The 20193-nt window shown below is 52.1% G+C and overlaps 2 protein-coding genes across 10 annotated transcripts in view; one reads left to right on the forward strand and one right to left on the reverse strand.

Annotated features, from left to right (window-relative positions):
• The first annotated feature begins 2134 nt into the window (after positions 1-2134).
• ZNHIT3 (zinc finger HIT-type containing 3) lies at positions 2135-10499 on the forward strand. 4 transcript variants are annotated; one of them, XM_059381031.1, is made up of 8 exons: positions 2135-2257; positions 2432-2873; positions 3912-3941; positions 4812-4919; positions 5240-5271; positions 7237-7323; positions 8516-8596; positions 9987-10499. In XM_059381031.1, the coding sequence occupies exons 2-8, from the start codon at positions 2779-2781 to the stop codon at positions 10166-10168; spliced, it is 615 nt and encodes a 204-aa protein (XP_059237014.1). In that variant the 5' UTR covers positions 2135-2257; positions 2432-2778; the 3' UTR covers positions 10169-10499. The 4 variants fall into 4 exon arrangements, with proteins under 4 accessions (XP_059237014.1, XP_059237013.1, XP_059237015.1 ...); XM_059381030.1 differs by having other exon boundaries at positions 2435-2873; XM_059381032.1 differs by lacking the exon at positions 3912-3941 and having other exon boundaries at positions 2435-2873.
• Positions 10381-20193, reverse strand: part of MYO19 (myosin XIX) — a 42678-nt gene continuing 32865 nt past the window's right edge. For 5 of the 6 annotated variants that reach the window (XM_059381014.1, XM_059381013.1, XM_059381015.1 and 2 more), the window contains 8 exons: positions 19524-19631; positions 18549-18619; positions 16657-16760; positions 14888-15054; positions 14624-14753; positions 13410-13495; positions 12425-12727; positions 10381-11129 (listed from right to left, as the gene is read on the reverse strand). In XM_059381014.1, the coding sequence (XP_059236997.1) occupies positions 11001-11129; positions 12425-12727; positions 13410-13495; positions 14624-14753; positions 14888-15054; positions 16657-16760; positions 18549-18619; positions 19524-19631 (1098 nt within the window). In that variant the 3' untranslated portion in view covers positions 10381-11000. Of the gene's footprint in view, positions 11130-12424; positions 12728-13409; positions 13496-14623; positions 14754-14887; positions 15055-15543; positions 15652-16656; positions 16761-18548; positions 18620-19523; positions 19632-20193 lie in introns of those variants that run through there. The other variant, XR_009400531.1, reaches the window with a different exon arrangement.

The following is a 20193-nucleotide window of genomic DNA, read 5'->3' on the forward strand; positions in this document are numbered from 1 at the left end:
TTCGGAACTACGATACAATTTGGAACTGTTATGTTACTACTACTACTTCTTTTTCTCCTTCTTCTTCTTTTTAAGATGTCATCCATCCATTTGACACAGAGCACAAGCAGGGGTAGCAGCAGGGAGAGGTAGAAGCAGGCTCCCTGCTGAACAGGGAACCCGATGCGGGACTTGATCCCAGGACTCTGGGATCATGACCTGAGCAGAAGGCAGACGCTTAACCACCTGAGCCACCCAGGCACCCCTGGAACTAGTATGTTACTTCTTCCATTATGTATAATTGTTTTAGGTTTTGTAGAATTTCAGTGTATGAATTTGGGGGGTGGGGCACAAAACTCCAGACTCCAGCAGCCTCTTTCCTCGCAGCACTGGGTATTGCCAATCTTTTTCATTTTCATCGTTCCACCCGGTGTGTGGTGGTATCATTTCAATCTGATATTATTTTCCTTTGGCTTTTATAACTTTCTGGTGTAGATCTGCTAGTGAAGAATCCTCATGGTTTCTGTTTGGGCTCTTTATTTGGTCTTTATTTTTGAGAAGGGGGAAGGCAGTTTGGGGTCTCAGTTTCTCTGCTCCTTACTGAGTGGAGTTCCTGTGCTTCTCCGTCACATGGATATGAGGTTGGTGCAAAGCCCAGATCCACTCCCTGTCCACGTGGGACCCCCAGCTTCCTGGAGAATCTTGCTGGGAAGTCCTGATTCCTTAGATCTCTGTCCTACGGAGTGTAAGTGGGATCTGTGTGGATCTGCAAATGGGAGAGGGTGTGAGAAAAGTGTGAGGTTTGGGTGGTAGGATATGTTTATGAAACAGTGGTGAGTTCTTTTGTCTGTGCCTTCTCAACAGCTCTGAGACTGGGAATAACACAATTATTCCTTTTTAAAATTAATTAATTAATTAATTAATTTGTCAGAGTGGGAGCGCAAGAAGGGAGAGTGGGAGAGGGAGAAGCAGGCTCCCTGCTGAGCAGAGAGCACGATGGAGGACTTGATCCCAGGACCCTGGAATCACGATGAGCCAAAGGCAGAGGCTTAACTGACTGAGCCACCCAGGCATACCTAATGCAATTATTCTTTATCCCTTTTGCTGTCTGGAAGTTCTCCTTGAAGTCTAATTGTAGGTCAGACTGTTACTGTTTAGAATTTGGGAACGAATATCTCTTTACTGCTGTAAGATAACACTCAGAGTTGGAAACCGACCACTCCACTCCACCTGAACCTCGGGCCTCCTTAATTTGATTCCCACCAGCAACCTCACTTTACCGTCTGAACTACTTAGATACCAGAGGAGAAACAGCGATGGAGGAGTAGATGAGAATGAGGCAGAAGGCCCTCAAATACCCCAATCTCAGACACTCCTCCTGGTGCTGACCCTGGGTCCCCCATGCCCTGGGGAAGCTGAGATTTGAGGGGCGCCTGAGTGGCTCAGTTGGTTAATCAGCTGCCTTCCCCTAAGGTCATGATCCCAGGGTCCTGGGGTCAAATCCTTCATTGGGCTCCTTGCTCAGCAGGGAGCCTGCTTCTCCCTCTTCCTCTGCTCCCCCTGCTTGTGCTCTCTGTCAAATAAATAAAATCTTAAAGAAGCAGCAGCAGCAGCAGCAGCAGCTGAGATATGACAAGGCAGCAAAGAGCCCAACCTTATGCACTTCCTGCCTCTGATAATCAGAACAGGTAGCTCAGTGCACCCCATCATGGCACCGGGGAAGGTGCAGGGAAGTGGCTCAGGCCCTGGTTAGTAAGCCCATGCTCCCAAAGCACGGTTAAACTTTCATCGGTTAATGTGGGTGGCCAGCTTGCTGCTGGATCTCCACCCTTGGAAATGCCAGGAAGCGTTGGGCGGTAAGCATCGGGGAGTTGCCGCTGGAATGACAGTTGCTATTGGAACCCTCTGCAGATAAGGGTCTTGCTTTTGTGGAGGAGACACTCCTGCCCATCTGGTGGCTGGCTTCAGCACCGCGCCCTCCACGCTTTTCCTGCCTCTTGGCAATGTTCGAGGTACAAAGAGGCCAATGCCTGGATTCACCCTCCCCTGTGCAGCGAGACAGCCTTGGCTCTGACGGGGAGCGGGTGTTTACTTCAATCCAGCTCGAGTTCCGCGGCGCCAGGCCAGTCTGGACCTGGAGCGCCCTCTGGCGGTGCTGAGCGGCGGGCCTGGACCTCCACACGCAACGCAGAGCTTTGGCTTTGGTCCCCGGAATGTGCTGGACAGCGCCTGCGGGATGGCAGAGCTCTGAAAATCATTCTACCCCACCCCTCTCCAGGTCGGTCTTGGGAGGTGTGAGGCAGCCTTAGACAGCTGCTAGGATGGGTTTGGAGGGGGGTCCAGAAAGAATCAGGGTGCTGCTAAGGGTGACTACATCAGTGTGGACGTGCGTTGCTGGGCCTGGAGTCTTATGTGTCTTTTTTTTTTTTTTTCTGAACTGGCCACTGCCAAGAAGATCTATACTGGCCTTGCTTGGCCTTTTGATGTTCCCCAACCTCATCACCATCGCCGAGCCGCCTTCTTTCCTGGACATTGGAGCAGGAGGGGTACAACTGTTTTGGGATGCTGCGGTGTCTCCCAGAGTAGAGGGAAGGCTGCCTTTACTGCGTGGAATGTGCATGGGAGGAATTCCAGAAACTTTCTTTTCACTGAAGTCACCATCTCTGGACCCAAAGGTAGAGGAATAAGCGTGGTTTGGTTGTGGGTGACGTGGGGTTGAGCCCTGAAAATTGTGGAGACTCTCCATGGCCTCAGCCTCCAAAGACAACTCACAGGAAAAATACGGAATGGGTGGTGGTGATGTCCACAGTCAGCAGATTTCTACCAGGTGTGAGACAGGGCACAGGATTCAACTGTGTCCTGGGCAAATCACTGACCTTCTCTGGCCTTCCCAGGTAAGCATGGGCCTTCTGGGATGGTTCTGGGGTGGTCACAAGTGTTGAAGAATACAGGAGATGCCGCTGATTATTGGGTCAGTGTGGACATGTCTTAGATTTCAGGCAGGTCCTGGTTTACCCCGGGAGCATCTGCATGTGGGGCAGGTCGGGGTCCATGCTACTTCAGCACTAAGGATTGAACAGCATCCCCAGGGTGGTTGGGCACATCCAAAGCAGAGATGGATAGTGGCCTAGGCCCACCGAAGGTGGCCCATAGAGGCTGACAGCAGAACCTTTTTAGATGGACCTGCGCTTCGGGACCCTGGCCTTGAGGGACTTGGGGGCGACACCTGCACTCACAGGGTTGGGACCTGAGCTCCAGGAGTTACAGACTCTGGGTTATCAAATAAATCCTTTGTAGTGCTTCAAATTACAAACTTTTAAAAACATTCAATCTATTTATTTACATATATATTCTACATAAGTTACAAATCCTCACTTCTGCCACACTGCTAGAACTCCATTTCTCCCTTGATCCTGTTTTCTTTTCTTTTCTTTCTTTCTTTCTTTCTTTCTTTTTTTTTTTTTTTAAGATTTTATTTATTTATTTGACAGGAGAGAGGGAATACAAGCAGGGGGAGTAGGAGAGGGAGAACAGTCTTCCCGCGGAGCAGGGAGCCTGATTTGGGGCTCGATCCCAGGACCTTGGGATCATGACCTGAGCTAAGGGAAGATGCTTAATGACTGAGCCACCCAGGCGTCCCGATCCTGTTTTCCATCAGTAATTCGGAGTTACTTTGTTTTGAAGGTTATAGCTGTTTGTGAATACCTGTTTGTTGGTCTTCCTGGCTAAGTGCTGGGCAAGGCCAGTGGAGGTCGCTGTCAGAAGTGTCTCCAAGGAGGGAGGTAGATACCGGGATGGAATCTGAGCCAGTCTGGAATCTGGTCCCTTCATGTCACCCAGCAAGCCCCAGCCTGCAATCACTGAGACTCTGGCTCTGCTCAGATTACAGACATTTTTACACATGGTCTTTTCTCTGCTTCTCGGCTGCTCAGGACATCAGGCCTGCACATCCACACTAATAGGTGAGGGATCTCAGAGACTGTAGAAGTCACATAGCCAGGGAGGGAATTGAGCCAAGACTCGAACAATTGCTTTGGTCCTACCAGGTTATCTGCAAAAACAATGACAATCATGTGGAGCCTTTATAGTAGTGGAATCCTGAGGGCTAGTGGGCTCAACACAAGGGAGGAGGGACTTGGGAGTGAGAATGACTTAAGGCTGCGGTGGCAGCCCTGGTTGGGCTGGGCGGTGTTAAGGATTTCAAGGAGGCACAGGCTGCTAATGAAACATGACTGTTCCTAAAGCCTGAGGTGCCACTCAAGGCCCATCGCAGTTCATCTATCTGGACTCATTAGGCCAGAATCCCCTCCTTTGGGCCAGAGCTCACTCATCTGTTCCATGACCAAGCCGAGTGAGTGAGGAGCCCGGAATGCAAGATTTGAAGAGGCATTCGCTCTCTGGGCCATGCAAGTGAAGGCTAGCACCGGCAGGACCCTAAGACGATCTCTTCTCCCTCCTGCCACCACTCTAAGCTTTGAGCTCATAGAGGGCAGAGACTGTGCCTGCCTACTGCCTTGGAGCCTCAGCTTTCTTTCCTGAGAGAAAAAGGGCTTAAGCAGGGAAGAGCATGTGTGTGTCACTCAATCTAACCGATTCTGGACCAGGGGCTGGATTTCTCATTTGCTAGATAGAAGCAAACGGAATGTCGAGGGGGAGGACCCAGTGCCCTTGCAAGAATTAGAAAGTCTAAGTCAGGGGCGCCTGAGTTGTTCAGTGGGTTAAACGTCTGTTTCAGGTCATGATCCCTGGGTCCTGGGATGGAGTCCCGCGTGGGACTTCTTGCTCAGTGGGGAGCCTTTTTCTCTCTCTCCCTCTCCCTGCTACCCCCGTAGGGACGACTGCGAGACCTACTCCGGGAAGCCGAAGGATCGAGTGTATCTACTTTCTACTTATCAGGACTGGAGCAATGAGCAGGATCAGTCCGTTGCTTTTGACTGCCGGTGAGTGCTGCGCGCCGATTGGTCCCGGTTAAGGAAGCGAGGAAAAAAGGGCGTGCACGTGGGGACTCCCGGCCAGACTCTGGCGCGTCCCGGGAGAAGAGGCCGTGGAGGGATTATGGCGTCGCTCAATTGCAGCGCCGTCGTCTGCGTGATTTGCTTGGAGAAACCCAAATACCGCTGCCCCGCCTGCCGTGTGCCTTAGTGAGTGCGGGAGTCGTCTGGAAGGGGACCGGGCGGGGCGTCGGGGGTCCGGGCGGGGACCCCGGGAGGGTCCGCGCGACTTCCCGGGCTAACGCGGCCCGTGTTCTCTGTTGTTACAGCTGCTCCGTGACCTGCTTCCGGAAGCACAAAGGTAAGACCCCGGAGTCTCCCCGCGCCCCCGAGCCGCCCTTCTTCTCGCGCGGGCAGCCCTCACGTCCCGCCGCGTCTCTCCCGGCCTTGCCTCCCTCAATCCTCTCGGAGTCCCAGGGGGAATCTCTGCCTGTGAATGCTTCCCGGGACTTGGACCAGTCAGAAACTTCTGCTATACATTTCCTCCCAGAGACCGCCGCCCCCTTCTGCCCCCCAAAATAGGTAACTGCTTTGACCGCCAAAGTCAACCCTAGTGGTTTTTTCTTAGTATTCTCAAAAGCTGCGCTGGCTGCAGTTAACAAGAACAATTTTTTCTTTAAATCCCTGGCTAGAATGGGACGCCTGGGTGGCTCAGTTGGATAAGCAGCTGCCTTCGGCTCAGGTCATGATCCCAGCGTCCTGGGATCGAGTCCCACATCGGGCTCCTTGCTCGGCAGGGAGCCTGCTTCTCCCTCTGCCTCTGCCTGCCATTCTGTCTGCCTGTGCTCGCTCTCTTTCCCTCTCTCTGACAAATAAATAAAATCTTTAAAAAAAAAAAAAAAAAAAAAAATAAATAAATAAATCCCTGGCTAGAAACAACGAGGTAGATCTGTTTACCTTAACGGGAGGTTAGTGTTGTCTAAGTCTATATTTTAACTCCCATCTGGAGCCTCCTCTTAGTCCTCAGGGACCCTTTCCCATGACCTTATGCTGAGTTGACTCTGGTTATTGAAGTGCCTTATTGGTTTTTTGCCTATAGCGTGATCCCCTCTCGGTCCTTGGCCTAGAGGTATGTTTCAAGCTGTACCACTCCCCCTGCTGTTTTTGTTTTTTACCCTAGTATTTCTTGAGCATTTTCAAAAGAAACTTTTCTGTTCAAGATAGAAGCAGAACTGCTTTGCTGAAAATTGGGTTGGGGAGCCGGGTTGGTAAGCTTTGCTCTGGCAGTGCAGTCCTGAGTGGCCCCTCTAAGAACCCCTAGGGCAGTACGGGGCAATCTGGAGCTCTTCACTGTGTGGCCCGGCTGCGGCCAGGGTTTCTCTTAAAATGCACATTTGAGTAATTCACTCCCTTGTTGAAAACTCCAGTCTCTCTAGCAGAGGGAGGTGGTGGTTCTTAGCCTGGGTATTGCTCTCTATATGGAGACACATTGTGAGAATGTTTCTGTTGTGACAGTAGCTGAGGGTTGGGGCACTTCTGGTAATTGGTGTTGGTGCAAATAAACACCCTGTGGAGTGTGAGACCATCTCACACTGTTAAAGACCTTTCCACCCTGAACATCACAGTGCCTTTGATGAGAGACACTGCTCTTGGGAGGAAAGGGCAGCCTCCCGTGTGGCCCTCTTCTGCTCTTGCTTCCTCCACTTGCATCCCAGCCACCTGCCAGTCCTCCCCTGTCAGTCAGCTGCTAGTTGCGTATCACTGTCCTTGCACACGACCCTATTCTTCCAGGGTTCTGGTCCAGCTGTAGACCTCTCTGTCAGGAATGCTCTTTCCACCTGGTAGCGCCTCCCCTTTGTCTTCCAGTCCTCTCGGGTGACATCGATCGGACTCTTATCCAGGTCTCTGGCTGCCATCCCTAAGGCTTAACCCCTTGAGGTGGGCCTGATGACTTTCATCTGTGTCATCCCAGCGGCATGTGGTACATGCAAATTTGGTACCTGAAACTGCTGAGAAAATTGTTCGCTAATTGAAGTCAGTGTGTCACTTAATTCTAGGGAGAGCCCAGCGAGGTTAGGCGGGGGAAAGGAGGATGGGGACAGCTTTCAGGTTCGTGAGGCCTGCTTCTTCCATCCTCTGCCAGGCCCAGGGTTGCTTTTCTCAGTGCTGCCCTTTGATAGGATCCCTCACTTTCTTTGCATACATCTCCACCCCCCCCCCCATCCCTAACCACATACATGTTTCCCAACTAGAAGCTGGCTCGGTGGGGCAGTGTGGCCTTGTCACTAAAGTGGAGGTGATGTGCATCTGTTCATGTCTCTTTCAGAGCAGTGCAACCCCGAAACTCGTCCTGCTGAGAAAAAAATAAGGTCCGCTGTTACGGCAAAAACTGTAAAGCCCACAGAAAACAAAGGTGGGTTGCTTGACTTCAAAAAAACTAACCTTGAAAGGGTTTCAAGGTAATAACTGAAAGGAAAGAGATGTGGGTTGGGACAGGGAGTCAGGAAAGATGGCTTCATTAAGAACAGCTTCCATAGCCCAGAGCACTAGCAGTGGGGGCCCCTGTTGCGTAGTCTAGAGCAGCCTGAGGGCAAGAAGTAAGGGTGTGAGAGGCAGCTGGCTGTGGTGTTTGGGGGAGGGGGACACCCTAATGACAGGAGCCTTCTCCAGTCATGGCTTCAGGTTTCCCACCCTGGGCCTGACTGGAGCATCGGTTCACCTGAGCCAGGCTCATGTGGGAGGCTCCCTTGGCCCAACCTCCCCTTCCTGCTGTTGGGGCACCTCCCAGCTTATTGTGGGAACGCGCAGTCATCCCAGCCATCACTGCAGACTACAGTCTCTCCTGGGTGTCAGGCACCATGCCAGCCTCTGAAGGCAGCCCCTCCTGGTGCCAGCAAAGAGGTATTGAACATTCACAGCATGGGATAGCCTATTTCTGCCCTTTGAGAAACCTCCTTGTTGGGTTTTGGCAATGTCAGAAATTTCTGACTATACTGAAAACAAGGTATTCATGTTAGCAGGTTTTTAACCGAGCACCGAATTTTTTGGCCCCCGACAGGGCTGGAGCCATAGTGAGGAGAGCTGGGGTGATAGGGATTGGAGAATCAGGCTCCTGGCCTAACGACCAGAGAAGCACATAGAACAAGCATGTGAGGGGCGCCTGGGTGGCTCAGTGGGTTAAGCCTCTGCCTTCCGCTCACATCATGATCCCAGGGTCCTGGGATCAAGCCCCACATTGGGCTCTCTGCTCAGTGGGGAGCCTGCTTCCCCCTCTCTCTCTGCTTCACTGTCTGCCTACTTGTGATTTCTGTCTGTCAAATAAATAAATAAAGTCTTAAAAAATGGTTTAAAAAAAAAAAAGAACAAGCATGTGAACACACTAGGGTGCATTTGTTAAACTCCCCAATTCTTGGCTTCACCCTCCTTCCCCAAAAAGAGGAATGTTGGAAAAGTCATGAATTCCAGATAAGGTCATTTTTGTTTTGTCAGTACCTGCTTCCCCTTGCTACGGTCACCGATGTGCACTTTTATCTGTTGGGAGTTGTTCAAGTCTGGCGTCCAGGCTTTGTTTCTAGTCATAATTAGTTGTGCTTTCTGTTCCTCAGATGACGACGACTCTGTAGCTGACTTTCTCAATAGTGATGAGGAAGAGGACAGAGTGTCTTTGCAGAATTTAAAGAATTTAGGTAAGTGTGTATGCTTGCTTCTTCATCAACCACTAATCTATTTAATTCAATGTATAGAGTCTGATTTTTTTTTTAAGTTACTAAATACAGGTGACCCTTGAACTGCACAGGGGTAGGGCTCCCCTTCGTCTACCCTGCAGTTGAAAATTTATCTTCTGACTCCCCCAGAACTTACCTACTAATAGCCTACTGTAGACCGGAAACCTTACCGATAACTTAAGTCAATTAACACACATTCTGTATGTTCCATGTATTACATGCTGCATTCTTACAATAAAGTAAATGAGAGAAAAGACAATGTTAAGAAAATCACAAGGAAGGGAAAATACATTTACAACACTGTACTGATGGGAGAACACTGTGTAGGAGGGGACCCATGCAGCTCAAACCTGTGGTGTTCAGGGGTCCCCCTAATGGAGTGTGGTATGCAGATCCCTTTGGCCACTTGACTCCATAAACACTTGGGGCTTCCGCACCTCCCTGCCTAGAATCCTGCTGGTTTTGTGGGTCGCCAGAGTTCTCCCTCAAGGCTTGGTTCAGGTTACCCTTCCTCACCTTAACTTTCCTTGACCTTTTGTCTTTCTCAGAAGCAAGCACTTTCACCTTTCCATGGGGCCTGGAAATACACCACTCATACTTGATGGTAACTTCTCCCACGCCGGCCTGTAGGGCAGGGGCCTGCATTCACTCCCACCTCCCCCGTGCTTCGTATGTGGTCTGGTCACTCCAGCAGACAGATTTTTAGAGGGACACAGGTGTTCATAACGCCTGGCGTTTTTGTAGGCCCACATGGTCAGGCCTGGGGGCAGTTCTGTGAAGTGTTGTGATGAACAGGCCAATGTGGTTCCTGCATGTGGAAGGTTTTGTTTCCGTCGCCTGAGGCCCACCCTGCCACGCACCCAGTCCCACGGCAGTGAGGCCGAGGGCAGGCGTGGATGGTTTTGTAAACTGTGAGGCAGCAGGCAGATGTCCGTGTCTGTTCATTGCTACCAAGGCTGCAGTGTGAGGGCCGTGTGCTGGCCTTCACAGCGCTCAGACTGTTTGGTGTAACTCTCCTCACCCGGGAGAACCTTCAGGCCCATGAAAAACAACGTGCCAACAAATTCATGTTGTTCTCTGTGTATGTGCTGGTATTTTTTTCCTAGTTGAAATGGCATAAAGTTAAACTTTTATAGGGATGCTGAGAACAAGAATCTGACGGCCTTTAACTGGGAGATCAGCTGCTCTGGTGACCTCACCTTGTTAATGTGGAGCATGGGTTCCATTCTCGGGTTTAAAGGTTTAGGGCATGCAGCACCCTTGACGGGTACTACACTGGATGCATTTAGCTTTTAGCCGTCTCCATCTGTCCCCACTTGAACCCACATCAGCTTTCTCGCTCATTTTTCAGGCGAGTCTGCAGCATTGAGAAGCCTTCTGCTCAACCCGCACCTTCGACAGCTGATGGTCAGCCTCGATCAGGGTGACAATAAGGCGAAGCTCATGCGAGCCTGCATGCAGGAGCCCTTGTTTGTGGAGTTTGCGGACTGCTGTTTACGGATCGTGGAGCCATCCCGGGAGGAGGATTCGTGAGCTGAGCTCCCGAGCTGCTTGCTGGCACGTGCGCGTGCGTTCACCCTGCCTGCGACCCCCAGAAGAGCTAGCGTGGGGCCCTCGGCCACGGTGCTGACTTCCAGGCCGGCTGCACAAGCTCTTTGTCTTCGGCACTGTGGGCGTGGGTTTCAGACAAGAAGAGGATACTCAAGGTGACAAACCCTTGATGGAGGGAGAACTGGACATTCAGATGGTGGTGTTTAGATATTTTAATTTTGGTACAGTTTAGACATCACATGATTGGTCAAGTTTCATACCCATTTGAGTTAAAACTTGCTCACTGTTGCTAAATAAAATCAGGACATGGTAATTCTGTGGTAAATTGTATTCAGCCTTTTGTTACATTATTACATTAAATAAATCAACATATTAAAAATAGGTTTTGTTCCTTTTAAAGGAACTAAATGCAAATATTCTAATTGAAATTTGGGGGCTAATTTCAAGCTGACCCACCTGTTCTGTTTGCAGGGAATTGGGATGCCCCACTGTAGTGATGGACTACCCTGCTGCATTGGATCTATGAAGGTAGTAAAATGGGGGACATCCTCTGTGGTCCTGAGGTTTCTTAGCCCTGATTTGCTAACCAGCCCGACAGCTGTCAGGGCCTGAGATGTAGAGGGGAGCCCCAGGCCCCTAGTGCAGGGGCTGCAACACATTGCTTGGTCACAAGTGCTTGGAGTTGCTGTGGGAGTAGTTTGGCATCTTTGTGTGGATTAAATGTCTTTGGCAAAGCAGCTGGCAGGAAAGGCCTTGTAGACACAAAGGCACCAAAGGATTGCCCAGCCAGGTGAGGCTAGAAGGTGAGAAGAGCTCACCCATGGCCCAGGCTGTGTCTTTCCAGCAGAATCTGATTAAAGCCAGTAACACTGTAGGGTGAGGGTTCAGGGCAGATGTCGGCGTACGGCAGTGGAGACTTCCTGCAGTGGAACTTGATCGAGCCCTAGGGAGAGAGAGAGACTGCTAGAACCCCAGATCCTGGGAGTGCGAGTCCTCTCGGGGCCCCACAGCACCAGTGCTAGAAACGCAGAGGTGTGGACAAGCACTGATAGCAGGGTCCCAGCAGGAGCAGGATTGAATGCAGGCTTTCTGCTCATTCTAAATGAGGGGCAAATTAAAAATACAACATTTCACATCCACTTGGTGTGATGGATGAGCGAGCTCTCTCCTGTAAGAGTGTTGCCTGTCATAGTCCTAAGACTGCTTAAAACTGGCAGAGCAAACAGTCCCACTGCTGTTTATCTGGCTGACCCATGTGTGGTTACGGAGATCTCTAGGTTCCGTTCTACCGTAATTCCTCAGGTATGGAAACTTGCTGCTTCCTTCCTTCTGACTTGTGTCACTTAACCCTTGCTGGGACCTCATGTGGCAGGTTGAGCATTAGCCCATTATGTGTGTTGGCTGAGTCTTTCCCTGGCTGTGTTTTTGTACTATAAAAACAGCTCTTGGACCACTGACTTACCTGCTTGTCATCTGCACAGCTGGAGCAGGAGATAAACGAAGTAATAATTTGAGGAAAATAGGATGCTAACTTCAGTGCTATTTGAGACAATAAACTGTCACCACAAAAAGTGGGACTAATTAGGGGCACCTGAGTGGCTCAGTGGGTTAAGCCTCTGCCTTCGGCTCAGGTCATGATCTCAGGGTCCTGGGACTGAGTCCCACCTCGGGCTCTCTGCTCCACTGGGAGTCTGCTTCCTCCTCTCTCTCTCTCTCTCTGCCTGCCTCTCTGTCTACTTGTGATCTCTCTCTCTCTGTCAAATAAATAAATAAATATTTAAAAAAAAAAAAAAGGTGGGACTAATTAAATGGAGATTTCAGAGGAGAAGCCAGACAGTTTATAAAAGGGGAATGGGGGGGCGCCTGGGTGGCTCAGTGGGTTAAGCCTCTGCCTTCGGCTCAGGTCATGATCCCAGGGTCCTGGGATCAAGCCCCGCATTGGGCTCTCTGCTCAACAGGGAGCCTGCTTCCCTCTCTCTCTGCCTACTTGTGATTTCTCTGTCAAATAAATAAATAAAAAGTGGGAGGACTCTAGAAAATTCTGAGTTGTAATGATGGAAACCACCCAAACCTACAGCCAGCTGGGAAGCTCAGGCTTGTGGCTTCCCTGGTCAGAACAGCTCTTGCCTCAGTCCTGCTCCTGCTGTGGACTCGGGCTTTGGCTCCTGCCTTCTGCAAGGAGGTGTGAGGGACCTAGAGACGTGGTGGGCAGGACTGCTGTCCCATCACACAGCTTACCTGAGGCAGTGCTCGGATGGATGTGACACCAGCTTGTCCTTGCGCTATCTGGACCGGGTAGCTACTGGGGTTCCCCACAGGGAGCTGGAGGCAGGCCCAGACCACCAGCTTTCTCTGAAAGCCTCGGACCCCCACAGTTGCGTTGGCCAGGACCAGTCCCAGGGGCCAGAGGCGGATTATTGCTGCCAGGAGGCTGGTCTGTGTCTGTGGCAGTAGGAAGGAGCCCGTGGGAAGGGGAACTTGAGAAAAGTGTTTTTCTTCCACACCATCCAGTTCTTTCGAAGCAAGGAAGGCCATTCCAATCTTAAAAAAAGAGAATGCCACTTTATAGCTTTCAATCTGTTAGTTTTTTAAAAAATATTTTATTTATTCATTGGACAGACAGAGATCACAAGTAGGCAGAGAAGCAGGCAGAGAGAGGAGGAAGCAGGCTCCCTGCTGAGCAGAGAGCCCAATGTGGGGCTCAATCCCAGGACCCTGGGATCATGACCTGAGCCAAAGGCAGAGGCTTTAACCCACTGAGCCACCCAGGTGCCCCATCAATCTGTTAGTTCTTAATGGAAACCCAAACTATAATAAGATGATCGGAAGGGCACAGGACTGTTGAACAGCTGGATGCCTTCAAACAGATGTGGCCTTGTGGCCAAACATCTTTGTGCCCAAGGCACCTGTGCTCAGGCCTTATATTTGCTACTTTAAAAGTAACAGCTTTTCTCTCTGTCAAATAAATAAATAAAATCTTTAAAAAAAAAAAAAAGTAACAGCTTTGAGATCTACTTGAGAGACTATAAAATTCACCCCTTGAAAGTGCAGAATTCCATGATTTTTAGTATGTGCCCAGAATTGCTGATGCTGCCCTTTCTGCACCCCAGGCGTCCCGGGGGACAGGTGGTGTCCCATGCAGTGCCGGGCGAGCACTCCAGCCCAGGGCCGCTGGGTGCCAGCCGGCCACCACCCGTTCTGCCCACAGGAGTCCTATACTCACTCTCCACTTCCGCCACGCGCGCGTGATGACTGTGGCGGCGGTGTGCAGCCTCTGCACCTGTTTCCGAGCTAACCAGGAACGGATGGCTGGCAGGTTTGCCCAGAGACAAGAAAGTAAATAAAATGTTAGAACTCTGCAAGCCTGGCCCTGCAGCCACGCCCGAGCTGCCCAGAACCTGCGCCTCCTTGGTGAACGGCCAGCCCACGCTGCCGCCTACAGGAGAGAACAAAGGCCCTCAAAAAGCTCTGGAAGGCCACTCGGAGCGTCAGGCTGGGATAGACCTCGTATGGAAGGGCAGCGGGGAGCAAACTCACCTCTGCCTCAGGCACTGCCCGAGGCAGTGCCCAGGGAACAAGGGGGAAATCCTCAGCTCAAGCTACTTATTGGCCTTAAGAATTCATAAACAGAGACCCCACCATGCGCCCACTATGGTAGACTGATCATGTCGCAATTTTCATTTCCTTCTCTTGCACTTTGAGCATTTTCTCGTTTTTTTTACATTCAGAAAAGGGGCTATTCCATTCACTATTAATAGTTTGGATTCTAGAAAACTAAAAAGTTTAAAGACAGATCCAAATCCTGTTAGCTGACCACTGCAGAGTTCTACAGTTGGCTTACACGATTTTTTTAGGCTTGTAAACACAGAAACACACCTGAGGAAGGTGGCATCGCGCTTGACATGCAGTTTGGTATCCTGATTTGAACATCACATTGGAAGAGGTTTTCCATTAAATTTAAAATACTCTTCAAAAAGACTTCTTGGCTGTATTGTAAGTTTGGTTCATGACATAACCATGACTTTACTACGGTCAGCTATGTGGGTGGTTTCTAGTATTTTCAAGGTAAGACTGCTGTGAATATGCTTTCTATGTCTCTTCCTTTGATAAATCAGATCTTCTCAAACTCATTACAAGCCCTGGACCCAGCACATAGTGATTTGTTGTGGAAGCAAAGGAAGATGGCATAAGCCACCCTCTAGGTCTGGGAAAGGGGAATTAAAGGCAATTTTTTAGTCTCTGCTGCCTACAGACAGCAGTGTGACCTGGTTTTCACTGGACTGGGGAGACAATGGGTGAGGTGGGTTGGAATTCGAATCCCAGTGCACCATAGGGTCGTGCCATCCATGTGCTGAGGCTCGGACACAGTCTTGGCATAAGGTTCTGCAGGAAACTCAGATCACGCAGGGTCTGCACACAGGCCCATGCGCCTCCTACCTGCCTGGATGAGCACGGCCGCCCGCCTCTGCCTCTCCTGCTTGCGATGCCAGTGTCGCCTCCAGCTGCCTTGGATGCGGCGGGCACACTGCTCCAGCACCTGGGCGCGTCTGTGTTCCAGAAGCTCCAGCTGGGAGAAGGGGTATCCGCTGAGCGTCTCAGCCTCTCCTCCCATGGCCCCGAAGTGGTTCCAGATCCCGTGGTACTGAGGAGAGCAAGCGGCTGGCTTCGGAGAACTCCCCTCCTCACCATCAACCAGCTTACCATGGAGTCCGTCATGAACACCTTGGTCTTGCCACAGTGAACTGGGGCTGGTATGGCCTTAGCGGGGTCACCAAGTATGGCTGCTGCCTGAGTCAAAGCTGGAAGAGTGTGGAGGATGTCCTGGAGAACAGCTTGCAGAGTGGCCACCTCGGTGCACGGAGACCTTTCTGTGGGATGGGAGATGGAGGTCCCATCAGCTCTTCGTCATCTACACACTTCTGTGGACTTGAGAAACCGGTTCTGGTCTCCCCCACTACTCCACAGGCTTCTCTGCTCCTGTTCTTGCCTCTAACCACTTCTCCACCCTTTTTGGGGGGAGGCATCTGGTGTTCTGAGGCATACAGAAATCTTTACTTGTGGCTGGGCCCTGGGCTGGCCCACAGCCTCCATGCCTGTGGGTTCCCTGGGCAAGCTGCCAAAGGGTATTTGGTGCCTGGACCCCCATCTGAAAACCCAGGCTACTCTACAAGCATGTGTTCCAAGGCCCCAAACATGCTGAGGGCCAAGTAGGGCAGCTGGGCCGTTCCCTCTGCCTGACCCCTCAACTTCCTGCCACGTGAGAAAAGGGCGAACGAATCCCAGTCCCAGGGAGGCCCAACAGGTGCCCCTGCCTGCCCTCCCACAGCGTGCAGGGCTGGCTCCTACAGAGGATTTACCTGAGGGCTCTGACCACCTTTTGCTGCCCAGTGCCTCTCTGGAGACAGAGGCTGCCAAAGAAGACGCCGCAGACGAGAAACCGCAAAATCAACCAGGGGCGAAGGGGGCTTTGGGCATGAGACACAGCAGTAGAGCAGATCACGAAGAGAGGGGAAGGAAAGAAGTGGGGGAAAAGAGTGAAAGGCAAGTGACAAAACTGTGCCCGAGAGAGAAGGGAAAGCAGAACTGTCCCAGGTCTGCCAGGCTCCAGGGCAGGGCTGTGTGTGTGGAAGCCACTGCTGCTGGGCAGGGGCCTCCCACTCTGTCCTTGGCTTCTTCTTCTTCCACCTATGCAGGGGGCTTACCCTGCATGCTGACAACCCCCAAACCGGGGCCACATGCGACCTTCCCTTGACATTAGAGCTTGCCGAGGGCTTTGCAGATGCCTCCACAGGATGACTCCAGGAACCTGGAGCTCAAGTCAGCCCTATGGGGCTCAGCAGCTCCCCCAAACCTCTCTTCCCCACTGGCCAGGCACAGTCTGACCAGTTTCTTCCCAACACTGCCCATTGTGCCCACACCTCTAGCTTGACTCTGGCCAGCATGAATAGCCTCACTCCCATGGCCTGCCATAGGGGCCCCACAGTGGTCTCCAGAAAGCACGAGGCTGATGTCCCTCTCTTCCTCCTCTGATGTGCCTCCATCTACCCAGAGAATAAAGCTTGGCTTCTGTGACATGCCTGTTCTCTTCCTTATGGAGAAGCAACTCTGGCCTGGAGTTCCTCACACACACAGTGTTGTCTCCTGCATGCAGCCCTCCATCCAATTACCTGTCATGTGGAATGTTCTTCACCTGGCCAATGCCATCTGTCCTCAGACACTACTTCCTCCAGGAAGCTTTCCCTGATTCACACTTCCCCAGCACTACCCACGGCATTCTGTACTCAGCTCTGCCTTTCCACTTTCCCTAGTGTTTGTCTTCTTTTAGTTTGTTTCCCCTACTGAGCTAAGAACCAGGAGAGCAAGGCTGTGTTTTCCTCTGCTCTGAATGCCCAGCCCCATCCGAGATGGCTCAGGATAGGAGCTCGGTCAACTGTGGTTGAACACCTGACTAGCACACGGGCCCCACTCACCGGAGTGCCCTTCAGCAGGAGATGGGCTGTGGGGGCCAGAGGATGTGCGAGCACAGAGCCTTCTCAGTACTTCATATCGTTCCACGAAGTTCCGGTGAGGGATCCTGGAAGCCGAGGGAGGCAGAAGAAATGAAGTGACTTCATCTGTGAGCCTGGCACAGAGCTTGGGGCCAACGGGAGTTCCTTGATTTAATCTACTCAACAGTGGAGCGAGGCGCTGCCCTCAGAGTGCCCGCGATGAATGGATGCGGTGTGGTTCTGGAGGGAGGACTGTGGTCATTCACAGAAGCCAGTGGAGACCATTTTAAACTGGGTCTGCTTTTCCTGCCAAGGTGATCTGCCCAAACAGCTGTTCGCTCTTTTCATAGGGAACTGCGGCCTGCCTCCTTCCAAAGGGACTTGCAGGCTTCTCCCCAGCTGGATGGCTCCTGGTGCGTATGCAGTCAGTCACATCTGTGGCTTCTGACCCCAGAGCCTCCCTTGCTTCCTCCTGATTTCTCTGCTTCCCTCCACTGCAACACTTAAACTGCTGGTGACACCTTGTATCTGTCTCTACCTCCTCCTCCTGAGTCTGGCTTCTGTCCCCAGCGCTGTTCCCATGTGCTTCTTCTTGCAGCCGTCAGCAAACACCACGCCACCAAATCTAACAGTCAGTGCTCTGCCTGGCCTTGGGAGGTGCCCAACTGGCCCCCGTCTTCATGCAGTTCTCTCAGCCCCCGCAACCCCCGGAAGCCTGGCTTCCTCCTTCACCCACGACTCCTGCCAAGTTGCCGTTGCTGATTTCTTGTCACCTACCCTCTCTATAAATGTGAATGTTCCTCAGGGAACAGCTTCAGAGCACTTCTCTCTCCCCACCATGACTTCCTCCTTGCTCACGATGAAGACAGATGCTCACGCACTCTAGTTCCCAAAGCTCTGGGCCCTAAGCCTGTCTTACAGCCGCTACAAACCTGATAAGGTCACATTCCTGTCTCTCCTCCCATCCCACCTCCAGCCTATGCCTTCCCCAGACATCCTATCTCAGGGAACTGTCTCCTGATGCATCCATTAGCCTCAGATGGAAGTCTGGAAGTTTCCTGTGTGACCTGGAAGCTGATTGCTCCCCTGCCCACACCCCACGGTCAACCAACCCACAATCCCGTTTGTATCAGAAATGGTACTCCAATTTCCCCCATTTCACTCCATTTTTCATGGCTGCCCCCTCATCTGGGTCACCATCCTGCCTGCACACCAGCAACAGCCTTCTCTAAACATGTCCCTTCTCTCCTACCCCTATGTCCAGCCTCCACACAGCAGCCACAGAGCATAAATGTGCGCACAGCACTCTCTCCTCACAACACCCAGCGGCTTCCAGGCCCTGTGGACAAACTGCCAAGTCCTTGTGGGGTCCATGCGGCCGCTCTCCTCCAGGTCTCTATGCGCCTGTCACGTTAGCATCTTAGTTCCTAAACTGGGAGCTTTGTGCTTGTGGTTTCCTCCCCCAAACCTTTCCTTAACAGAGGCCTGAGCTGTTTAGAGGGGCCCCTCCCTCAACAGCCCAAAGATTCTTTTCTCCCATTAGTCTACCGAGCAGCATTTTTTTGTTTCTTTCCTAGCACTGGTTAACTTTGTACTTCTTGTATGTCCATAGGAACGGATGCCCCAAGAGGCAGAGGCTCACCTTCCTTATTCACTGACACCGGAAACAGTGCCTGCTACAAAACAGTACACAGAAAGTGAACGGATAAACGAAATGAACGAGTGAAGCCTCTTGAGCTCCAGGTTGACCTCTGAAGACTTGCTGCTTTCTCTTCACCTCCACCTCCTGCTCTGGGCTGGGCAGCTCGTCATGCCCGAGTCCCAAGCTCCACCCCAGCACTGGTCCTGCCCCGTGCCTGGCTCGGCCCACTCACCGGATCGGGAAGCCAGCAGCACTGATGTGGATGGTCTCCACGAGGCCACAGGCCTCTAGCTGGCTCAGGACCTGCAAGGGTGGAGACAGGATGGGCACCTGTGGCATGGGGCCAGCAGGTCAGAAATACCACTCCTTCTGCCCTCTGAGGCCTTACCCTGGCCTTGGTAGGTATGAACCTGCAGGCTGTCCAGAGGTGTGGCTGCTGGGGGTATACTCCTTGGGACCTCAAGAAGATCTCCCTGCTAGAAAGGGTCCAGGTGGCCCCAGGTACCCTTATCAGATGCCTGGCTTTGGATGCAGCTGAGGCAAGTGCTGGTCCTGCTTTTGTCTCAGCCCTCCAGCCAGCGCAGAGGCTCTGCCTCACCATGCAGCCCAACCCAATCTGTTTTCTATTTATTTTATATTCTGCGGACAAGAGAGTAAATCACAGCCAAGAGGGAGGAGAGATCATACTGTAAAGGTTCTTCGGGACCTGAGTGAAGAGATCCTGGCCTTCAACTCTAGACCACTTGGCTGTGGGACCCTCTCCAGCACTCTGCAGCACTCAGACCTCATCCACACCACAGAGCTCAGTACCCTGAACAAAGGGCAGCTGCTGGCCGACTGCATTTGTGCAAATCAGCAACAACTTGACAGAAATGGCTGCACTGTGCTGACTCTAAGGCGACACAGGCTTTCAGTGAATCACAAGAGTCACCTGTTCCACAGGGCAGCTTTGGTCTCAGCAGGGCACAGCCAGTGACAGAGCGTCAGATGCAGGGGGACATCTTGACTAGCTTACTGTGCCGTGCACAGACCATGAAACCATACATGACCATGCTGCCAAAGCAGGGAATACAAGACGCCCTCATGTGGGACAGCCTGAGACACGCACTCTGGTTACTCCATTTGGAGGGTAAGTTCTGGCTTTCAATCCCTCAGGGCCTTGGCCAGATAGAACTCGCTGCAAAGCAGCTCCAGCTCTGTGAATTACCTCCTCCTGGAGAAAGCTGTGCGCCTGGCCCTGGCTGTTGGGCTTGATGCAGCGAATGTAGTGGGGCGTCGTGCAATGCAGAACCTGCAGAAGCTGCTCCAGGGAGGCCTGCAGGAGGGAGACTGTTGGTCAGACAGACTGGGGCTGCCGGCGCACATCAGCTGGGCCCTGGTTAGTGACAGCCTCCAACACCCCCAGCGGTCCTCACAGCTCGGAGACGGGGATGCTGTGAGGGTCCTGGGACAATTATGGGACGTGCTCATGGAGTCTAAGCACCCTCCTGGCCTGACCTCCCAATGCTCCTCATCCCCTGCCTCCAGGGATCTTCCTGACCTGCTATCTTACACCTGGCTGGTCTCTGCTCCTCTCCCCTCACCCTCACCGGTGCAATCTTCCTAGAAGAGCACCATCTCAGAAGCCACTGCCACTCATTCAGGCAACAGCTGCTCTCATGAAACCCATCCTGTGTGCCGGGGGACCTGTGCTGGGGTAATGACATGGTCAGTCTGGGGCTCAGAACCCAGGGTCTGACGGGACACAGAGACATGGGGTGGGCCCCCCTCAGTGGGGTGTTTGAGGCTAGGCAGGAAAGTCCCAACAAAATCTGGTCTCCACAAGGTGTTTCCTCTAGGAGGTGATGATCAGGCTGAAGTTTGAAGGAGGAGAAGGA

This window comes from Mustela nigripes, chromosome 16 (assembly GCF_022355385.1).
Source record: "Mustela nigripes isolate SB6536 chromosome 16, MUSNIG.SB6536, whole genome shotgun sequence".
Taxonomy (NCBI): Eukaryota; Metazoa; Chordata; class Mammalia; order Carnivora; family Mustelidae; genus Mustela; species Mustela nigripes.